At 45.5% G+C, this 10793-nt stretch overlaps 1 protein-coding gene across 2 annotated transcripts in view; it reads right to left on the reverse strand.

Annotated features, from left to right (window-relative positions):
- Positions 1 to 10793, reverse strand: part of fam184ab (family with sequence similarity 184 member Ab) — a 116379-nt gene that overhangs the window by 21629 nt on the left and 83957 nt on the right. For both annotated transcript variants that reach the window (XM_012829676.3, XM_031581144.2), the window contains exons 12-13: positions 8364 to 8517; positions 6392 to 6519 (exon numbers count right to left, since the gene is read on the reverse strand). In XM_012829676.3, coding sequence (XP_012685130.2) covers positions 6392 to 6519; positions 8364 to 8517 — 282 coding nt within the window. The remainder of the gene's footprint in view (positions 1 to 6391; positions 6520 to 8363; positions 8518 to 10793) is intronic.

The raw sequence follows: 10793 nt of genomic DNA on the forward strand, positions 1-10793 counted from the left end.
TCCGAAGTGGAAGAGAGTGGAAATGAGAAGCAAAGAGGCACTGAGAGAGGTCCACCAGCTAGATGTGAACTCTGACCTTCTAACCAGTCAGAATGCAGTGGCCCAGTACATATTTGGCATTCATGTAGTCATCATCTACAGCTATAACACCAAGCAATGAGTGTTATCATCTGACCAACCTCCGCAAAACCACCATTGGTGCATCATGCCCTTCATTTTACATGTTATAGTGAATATCCTTTAATAAATTAATTAATTGATTCACCGAATGATTGATTGATTGACTGACTAATTAATTAAAAATGAAGGGTAAAGACAGCAGAATGCTAACTAAGTCTAGTGCTATTAGCCGTCTCACTACTCTTTAGCGTTCCATGTGACGTGACGTGACACTCCCTCTGCTTAACGTACACACAAAGACCCTTAATGGAGAGGGCCTTAACGTACACACACAGACCCTTAATGGAGAGGGCCTTAACGTACACACACAGACCCTTAATGGAGAGGGCCTTAACGTACACACACAGACCCTTAACGGAGAGGGCCTTAACGTACACACACAGACCCTTAAAGGGAGAGGGCCTTAACGTACACACACAGACCCTTAATGGAGAGGGCCTTAACGTACACACACAGACCCTTAATGTAGAGGGCCTTTATAGCGGTCCACATACAGTATGTAAACATGGGTGAGTCAGCGCTGTGAGTGACAGGGTGCCATTAGCAGGCATCAGTCTAAGCCCTGTCTGTCTATTAGCATTAGCACTAGACAGCACCAGCCTCTAGGGGGCTTTGTGTTTGTGTGTGTGAGTGTGTGTGTGTGTGTGTGTGTGTGTGTGTGTGTGTGTGTGTGTGTGTGTGTGTGTGTGTGTGTTTGTGTGTGTGTGTGCTTAAGTAGTGGGGATATGCAGTCACAGTCAGAGGGAAAATAAATAAAAAAGCAAGGTAGAACAGCACAGCAAGGGGTGTTATCGGCCCCCCGACCACCCCCACCCCCACCGTCACCCCCCTGTTGTTTATTTTTTCAACCAACTCTAACGCATATAAGATGACTGTCCGTCTCTCTGTCTGACTGCCTCTCTATTTGTCTTTACAGGAAATCTTTCAATCAGTTTTTTTTTCTTGCACCACCTATCTCCCTTTCCCTCCTCTGCAGCACTCTCCCTCTCTGAGCTGGTGGGCAGGATGCAGAGAGCCTGCTGAGGATGAACTCAGCGAGTGTTGAGGGCGGCGGTGGAGTTCTCTCAGCAGGAACATGTAGCTCGGGAGGGAGAGGCAGCCTGAAGCTGAGCGGGGAGCAAGCAGTGGTGCTGAACCATAATGCCCCCCCCCCCCCCCCCCCCCCCCCCGCCAACGATAACTCCCCCGACCCCCCAACCTTCACCAACCCTCCATGGAGACATGCAGCTTAGTCATGCCACGGTTCAATAAACCAGCCAAGGCCATCACCTTCTCACGGGAGGACAATTAGCACTAAGAGAGGAGAGAGAGAGAGGGAGGGAGAGGAAGAGAAAGAGAGAGAGAGAGAGAGGGAGGGAGAGAGAGAGAGGGAGGGAGAGGAAGAGAGAGAGAGAGAGAGAGAGGGAGGGAGAGAGAGAGAGGGAGGGAGAGGAAGAGAGAGAGAGAGAGGGAGGGAGAGAGAGAGAGGTTCTCATTTACATGCACAGATGGATTATTTAAGTGATTTCACTGTATGACACCGATCACCTTGCTTTGCACCGTGCCTAAAACACCGCTGTAGCTCCTGACCTGTGAGTATTTGACCATGTCTGAGAGAGAGAGAGAGAGAGAGAGAGAGACGATACATGGCAGCATGCCTGCTCATCAAAGGGTGTTTTTAACTGAGGTGTTCAAATGGTGTCTAGTGTTAGTGTTTTTTAAAGATCAGAGCTTTTACCTGCTGTGAAACAAGGGCAAGAGAAGAAATCCTAGCTCTAAACAATACGAACAGGTAATCATTATCATTCCTGTGTGGTGAGGGGGGTTATGTACACAATACACAAACACACACACACACACACACACACACATACATACATACACACACACACACACACACACACAGAGAAACATACACACACACACACACACAGAAACATACACACACACACAGAGATCACAGCGCAGCCCACAGTCACACAGCAGGAGGCTACAGAATCACCTGCTGACAGATAGAAGGTTCTAGAAAGACCAATCCTTTTTGCAGCAGTGCTTCAGGCTCACTGAGGCAGACTTCAGAGCTTTATTGAGTTTTCAGGAAGTGGGAGCATACATCAGCCAACTCCACTCTACACGTTTACTCATTATTTACCACAGGGTTTATTCAAGCCATTTATTTATTCAGGACAGTTTTGATTAAAAACAGGCATACTTGTTGGTCAGTGTGACAATTAACTTTGAGAGCTTTCTCTTTGTGATTTAACTCCAGAATGTGTGGATATTGATTTCCTGACTTAACCTTGGCACTCCCATTTCAGCTCTGAGCTTAGCTCTAAGGCTCTTCAAATATGGTCACTGTACTTTTAATGTTCCCATCAACACAACACAATGCAAGGAGGCATTCCACAGTTTGTGAGCTCTCTGTGAGAAGACCAGTCCTGGTGTTGTTAGCACATTGATCTACCAGTTGACCAATATTAAGCAGGGTTTGTGTGCACCACCATTGTTATACTGTTAGCACTTTTATGGATTTGTTTCCTCTGTATATAAACTGGCCCTCTGTGCCTTTTATTCCCCTGTAGCCACTGATGTGTTTGGGCTTCCCTTGTGCAACCCTGCAGCCCTATTACAGACTCCCTGTGGGGATTAGATTTTTGTGTTCTGTTGAAAATTGCTTTATCCACTATACCTCGACAAAAAAGCTACCACACTAGCAGTCCCCCCCCCCCCCCCCCCCAAACACAAATAGTGACATATGGCTTTAAATCCTCATAAACCTGTATCCCCCAGTTCAAATGTCAATGTATGTGTGGCTGAGTGAGCGTGTGTGTGTATGTGTGTGTGTGTGTGTGTGTGTGTGTCTGTGTGTGTGTGAGCGTGTGTGTGTGTGTGTGTGTGTGTGTGAGAGTGTGTGTGTGTGCACAGCACGAGTGTGGCATAATAAGGTCAAAAGGGGCCTGCAGATACAACTGTAATAACCAGGAAACACGGGGATGACACAAGAGCTTTGCCTCCCTGCCGTATTTAAAATGGCCTATTTAAAAATGCGCGTGACAGAAGCTTTCCCTCACTTCGTTTGAACCAGGGCTTCAGAAGCACACCAGGTACACTGCCTCTCTCACTCTCTCTCACTCTATCCCTCACACAAACACACACACACACTCTCTCGCTCACACAAACTCTTACACAGACACTCTCTCTCTCTCTCTCTCTCTCTCTCTCTCGAATCTGAAACACTGCTTGCGGAGATATTTTCTGTATAGCTGCAAAAAATGTTGTCTTTGTGACAAAGAAAAGAGGGGAAAAAAGAGCAAATTTAGTGTGGCAGCCAAGGCTGTTTTGATGTGCTGCTTACAGACTTTGGGGTGAAACACGCCTGCCAAAACACAGATGAAAGAGAGAACAGGAGGGAGAAGATGAAAAGAGAGAGACAGAAAGATGACGAAGATGGAGATAAACAGACAGTGTCAGCCTATCCCGGCTGGCTGCCCTTTGACCCCGCTGTTGCCTGGCTAATGGGAGGGGGGCGACTCCCACGGGGACAGCTGTGCAGGAGCAGCACAACATCTGGATGCGGAGGGAGATGAGCGCGAGGTCAGAAGGCGTGAGCGTTAATTAGGGTGATTTATGAGGGAGAGAGCGAACACATCCCCACCAGCACAGAGCAAGACACTATGCTGCAAGACTCAGAAAAACAATGGATATAACCCCGGACAATCAGCTCCATGACAGCATACCCTACAAAAACATCTGAACCAAAACTACAATTTTAGTTAAGTTTTACGATCTTACAGTCTCTGACGTAGAACCCCACAGTGCCCGTAGTCAATGATCGTATGGAGGCGCTCTCCTTTGAGTGCTCACTCCAGCACCACACGGCGGGCCCATCGACTACAGGCTACAGACCAGAAGAAGTGAAAGGTAAAACACTGACTGTCATTTTCGAGAGTTTCTTTACCGTTATTGAGGTAAACAGACACAGGTGTTTCTCTGTAGGGATCTTTTACATGTTGTCAGACCCTTATAATAACCTTAACGGGCCTGTCAGTGGCCAAAACAAGTTACTTTCTGTACATACAGGACCCCAAAGGAAAGGGGTGGACACCTACGGTGCCTAAGTGTGGCAAAAGTGACAGCAGCTTTACAAATGACAGTCTTTTGCAAAGAACCAATGTGCTGGAACCTAACATTTCTAAGAACCTTTCTCCATTTCTAAGAACTTTTGTCATTGCACTTGTCAACTAGCCACATTGACGTTAAAAGCAAAACACCGGCAAAATGAAATGGCAAATAAAGACACATACACACACACACATCTTTACACACCATCCAAACACAAGTCCTTGCACACACACACTCACTCTAAACTTTAAAAAATACTTTAAAAGCCTTGAATGGACTCGTGCTTCTCCAGGCACAGTTACTGGCTGAATGGTGTGCAGTGTAGCATTGAGACGCCCTTCTCAAATCTCTTTGTCCTGAGGCCCACTCATGTCAGACTTTGGAGTTATAAGGTACACTGTTCCCTCACATCTTACGACCACTCCACCCCTACTACCTATGCGATCTCTATGCCGATGCCTCTATGTTTGATGACACCTCATTAGCAGGTATATTTCCTGATAGCTAAACTTATGTTTTTCGTTTTCTATTGGTCATTGGTTCCATGATTCTATTCAATTGCACCGAAAATGTTCCAGTGAGTGACAGAAGCCCCAGGCATTATTTGACTTTAGCAGTGAAAAGACCCTGCAGACCGGCAGTTTCCTCATCGTGGACAGGCGCCGGTCTGCAACCCACAGTTTGAGAAACACTGGCATTGGGAGAATATTCATTCCAAAAAATACCACACATTTTGTGTTCAGTTCGCCTTCCAGCAAAAACAACCAGCTCTACTCAACTCTGCAAAATAAAACAAATGCCATAATGTTCTGCACGCTGTGAGCAAAGACACTGTGTCTTAGAGATAGAGAGAGCATGTGTGTGTGTGTGTGTGTGTGTGTGTGTGTGTGTGTGTGTGTGGAGGATTCTTAAAATGCAAAACTTCCCAGCACCTCATTTTAGACCCAGTGTCTTGGGATTATTACCCCCTCCCCACGTAGTCTGCCACGACTCTTAAGCAAATCTTAATAAATCTTGCTGCCAGGGGTCATGAGCTATTTATGTGAACCTGCGCGTGTGTGTGTGTGTGTGTGTGTGTGTGTGTGTGTGTGTGTGTGTGTGTGTGTGTGTGACAGTGACAGGCAGAGGGTGAAGCGCTAAGCGCTACGGGGAAATATAGAGAGAAGGATGGCAGAGTGTGACAGCATGACAAACTACAACTGGAGTGTGTGTATGTGTATGTGTGTGTGTGAGAGAGAGAGAGAGAGAGAGAGATAGAGAGACACAGACATAGAGAATGAGAAAGCATAATGGACAGAGTTCATGGACAGAGTGTGTGTGTGTGTGTGTGTGTGTGTGTGTGTGTGTGTGTGTGTGTGTGTCTCTTCCATCTTCCAGCCCCTACAGGGATGCGGAAATCATAGGATTCTATAAGTCCCATTTCACAGGAGGGTTTGGAGGAGGCAAAGACAGACTAAACACTGACGCAGTACGGCGCTCAGCACAATCACTGCCCACTGCTCGAGCAGAGTGTGGCGCCCAGACAGCCGGGTATTAGCAGGCTCCCGCACTCTGCTCACTCCCTCCCCATTCATTTCCACAGACTTCACTGGGGATTTCAGTTTGTCAACTTGCAATTTTTATCCTCACCCTGAAACTTGGGAGTTGTGCCGTCTCAGCACTGGGTGTATTCATATTTCAGACTAAATAGCACCCATGAACATCCCTGCATCTTTGCCCTCCTGCTAACACTACTGGGATTTAAGGGCAATGCGCTTTTTGTGCTGCTGTTCCTGATACTGTGGGTTATGTGCGCCTACACGGTGTGATCTGTCCTTTTGAAATGAAGTTCAGTGGTGCTGATGGTGTTGGTATACACTGGTATAGCTGCATGGTGTACATTCGAATCCTCGGTTAGACCACTGAATGTGGCTGTAGTGCTATATGCAGCAGTGAGGCAACTAAATCATTCACCTCTTCACTGTCAGGTCAATAATTTGGACCTGTTTTTAGCATAACAGAATACCCTGGATAGATTATAATCTGGGTTTTTTGTGTAAAGAATCTAGAATGGATCCTGGATGATCCTGGACCCAGGGTTTAATCAGGCAGATTCTGATGATGGTCTTACCTGTATCCTGCTCTGCTCCAGGGCTTTCTCCAGCTCCTGCTTGGCGGCGGCCATCTCCTGCTGGTGGGTCTGACGCATGTGCTCTATGGCCGAGGCATGGAGGTGGTTCAGCTCGGAGCGCAGAGAGGCTGAGACAAAGGGAGGCGGAGGGGGTAAATGGGAGAGTGTGAATTTGTTTGTGTGTGTGTGTGTGTGTGAGAGAGAGAGAAAGAGAGAAATAGAGAGAGCGAGCCGAGCGAGCAACAGAGGGAGAAAGAGAAAGAAAGAAAGAGCGAGCGAGTGAGCATCAGAGAGAGAGAGAGAGAGAGAAAGAGAGAGCGAACGAGCACCAGATAGAGAGAGAGAGAGAGAGAAAGAGAGAAATAGAGAGAGCGAGCGAGCAACAGGGAGAGATGTACTTGTGAGTGTGTGTGTGTGTGTATAATTGAGTGCAGTGCAGTTCTCAGAATGCAAGGACAGAGAGGCTAAAGAGCTGCCTCTATTTAAATCCAGATCACGAGCCCAAGCGTTTTAAAATGAAATCTGATTAATCACTGATACCTGAGTTCCCTCTCACAGCACCAAACCAGATGTATTAGCAGAGTCTCTGCAGTGACCTTGGCTCCTCATTTGGACTACGGCCCAGGAGAAGCCAGTGCTACAGTGCTATTAGGTGAGCTAGTCCTCATACTAAACGTACTGTGGTGGGTTTGACCCAGCCTGAGTACGGACTAATGGATCATGAAGACTGGTGAGGTCAGTCAGCTGGGAGTTATTTTGAAGTTTATACATGACACTATGGTTTAAATCTTCTCTCTTTTTTAACCTAAGGAAGGACACTGATGGGGTCTGAGAACATGGACTTCCTACTGGTCCTTTCATCTGTCTGTGGTGTACGGTGATGTGTGGTCAGACAGCAGTGTTAGTGTAACAGCAGTGTTAGTGTAACAGCAGTGTTAGTGTAACAGCAGTGTTAGTAACAGCAGTGTTAGTGTAACAGCAGTGTTAGTGTAACCGCAGTGTTAGTAACAGCAGTGTTAGTGTAACAGCAGTGTTAGTAACAGCAGTGTTAGTGTAACAGCAGTGTTAGTGTAACAGCAGTGTTAGTAACAGCAGTGTTAGTAACAGCAGTGTTAGTGTAACAGTAGTGTTAGTGTAACAGCAGTGTTAGTAACAGCAGTGTTAGTAACAGCAGTGTTAGTGTAACAGCAGTGTTAGTGTAACAGCAGTGTTAGTAACAGCAGTGTTAGTGTAACAGCAGTGTTAGTGTAACAGCAGTGTTAGTAACAGCAGTGTTAGTGTAACAGCAGTGTTAGTGGAGTGTGAAGAGTGACCAGTGGAGTCTGGGCTTGGTGGTGTGCCTTCTGCTTGGCGTGTTAGAGTGCGTGCTGTTATGTTCTGATGTGGTAGGAATTGGAATATAAATACCAATTGGGCTGTATGTCAGATAGAGTATGTGCCAGCAAACACTCAAAGCCCTTGACAGGGAGTGACGTATGTTCATGTGACAGTTTCACCCTCAGACTGTGGAGGCAGCCATGTTTGGGATCAGCTAGAGCCTCACTGTCTCTCTGAGCCAAAGGATCAAACGGGGAATTATATGGATGACTGTTCTGTGTCCTCCCCCTCTTCTGTGGCCTATGGTCTGTGTTCATAAATGAAAGGTGCATTTGACCACTGATCCTCGTAGTGTTTCTATGTGTTCCAGTATCTCTAGAGACAAGAACGAGGCACATGCATCACCCAGAGCATGAGCTTGATTTCCCAAGAGCTCACACAGTAAGAGCAGTAAGAGCAGTGTAAAGTATAACCACCGGATGCTGGGTCTTCACTCTTTGAAAGAAACATATGCTGACATAACGCACAATAAACATCTCTTTTCTTTTAGCACGTTGTATCGGTTTCTATCTGTGTGTCTTTGTGTATGTCTGCCTGTCTGTCTGTCTGTCTGTCTGTCTGTCTGTCTGTCTGTCTGTCTGTCTGTCTGTCTTACCCAGCATGGCCTTGCCCTCGTCCTCCAGCTCGAAGCGGAGCGTCTGCAGCTCCTGCTCGGACTGCTGCTTGAGCGTCTCGATGTTATGCCTGTGGGCCTCCCGCAGAGACTGCAGCTCCATGTGGTGCTGGTGCCTCAGACGCTCGGCCAGGTCCTACAGAGAGAGAGGGGGAGAGAAAGAGGGAGAGGGGGGGGGGGGGGGGAAGAGAGAGGGAGAGAGAGGGAGAGATAGAGATAATGGATAATTATTACACATACATACCAGTTCACAAAAAAAAGAAACAGACATAACCCTATTACTCCTTTATGAGTAAATACGTTGTATCTGGCGTAATAATAATCAGGTAATATCTCTTCTGCACTTGTACGCACAAACACACACACACACACACACACACACACAAAAAGTGCCAATAACACAAACATGCGCATATGCAGAAGAGAAACAATCACCCCTGCCCCAGAGTCATATAGTATACTCAGCACACACACACACACACACACACACACACACACACACACACACACACACACACACACACACACACACACACACACACACACACACACACACACACACACACACACACACACACAGCAGTAGCAGCCACGGGCAAGAGCCTGTGAAACTTTTCAGGACTTTGATGGTGGTAATTACATTACAATCAATAGGCACTTTAGGCACGTCAGCAGCCTCTTTTGCACAGAGCTCTGGAGCGCTGCCCTCCGTGGAAAAAGAAGAAGAGTATCCAGCGCTGAGCAAAGGGCACGCAGAGCCTCAGCTTTAATTAGATCAGAGGTAAAGATGATCCACCCAAAACCTGACGCTGGAGCGGAGAGACACGGTGTAGCCAGATGTACCAGGAGGCACTAAACAGCACTCCCGGGCCAAACAGCGCTTTTACACCCTGTAATCTCCGCCTGGTGTGTGTGTGTGTGTGTGTTTGTGTGTGTGTGTTTGTGTGTTTATGTGTGTGTGCTTTGGTGAGTGGCCACAAATTAGGCCTCTAAACGCAAAGGTAAACACACTCAGTTACGTGCCAGGTTGGCAGGGATGGGGGTTGGGGGAGATTGGTGGGAGAGATGCAGCCAGTTTTAATACGCCGACGGACAGGAAACAGGACCCACACACACACACACACACACACACACACACACACACACACACACACACACACACACACACACACACACCCACGGAGAACAACAGACTGAGGCAGATGAGTGTGGCTTAATACAGGTAGATTAGTGAGGGGAGATACGGAAGAGCGACATGGCTGGATGTGAAGCTGGCGGTCCAAAGTCTAATCCGTGCACAGTGGCACAAAGTGATTGCACTGGATTACCTACACTGTAAACCTGAACAAGTTCAGAGTACTTAAAAATGTTGATGTAACCGATTACATAATAAAATTTGAGTACATATATTATTATTTTTAAGTAAACTTAACTTAAAAATGATACATCGGCTAAACTGATTTATTTTGTTATCATTTTCATAATTTTTAAGTTCTCTGAACTTATATTCAAATATTTGTATACTTAAATATTTTAATCTCTATGTACTAAATTATTTTCACTCAACAACACAAAATAAAATTAAGTTTTAAGCCTTAAAAATCAAGTTCAGTGCACTTAATATTGGGGAAAGAGTTCAACTTAATTATTCTGAGTAAATAATACTTAATAAGCTTACTTTTTTAAAAGTTAACTCCGCTTGATTATTCTGAGTAGGTAATACTTGAATAGCTAACTTTTTTTAATTGAGCACTACTTATTTTCAATTATTGACCACATATACTGATTTTCTGGTTCTGTTTACAAACTGACTTTAAACTGAAAGTTACTGTACAAGAAACATTCAAATCTATGTAAGATTTCTATTAAAAAGAGTGAGATGAGAAAAACTTAAGAGGTATCACATCATTTATATTTCTTGTAAAACAACTGACAAAATAAAAGATTACATCAAAGCTTTAAAGAACAGCGTTACAAAGTTAACAAGTCAACAACAAATCGTTTATTTCAACAAATATTTTTTTAAGGTGAGTAAGGACGGTTTCAGAGGTTTGTTGTCATCCAGACACATAAAAAGGTTCTGTATGAGAAGGTGTGCGTGAGTTTTTTGGGATATTCTAAATTGAAAGCATATGTCAGGCCAAACAACAACCTAAATGCCTCAGAAATCCTCTGCACCCAATTCAAAGATGTTCTCGCAGCTGAAGGGGTCGGGACCAGATGTAAGGAGAGCAACAGGAGCATCATCAAAATCTGGCTCCTCTTCCTCCTGCAAAACACCATCAATACAATTACCAGGAGAGTTTCAATGCAAACACTTACAAAAAAACTGGCAATTAATAATACATAGTATCAACTAATATTAAAGTTTCAGTAACAAACAAAATGTGATCACTGTTGTGCAGTTAATCC

The sequence above is a fragment of the Clupea harengus genome, chromosome 15 (assembly GCF_900700415.2).
Source record: "Clupea harengus chromosome 15, Ch_v2.0.2, whole genome shotgun sequence".
NCBI lineage: Eukaryota > Metazoa > Chordata > Actinopteri > Clupeiformes > Clupeidae > Clupea > Clupea harengus.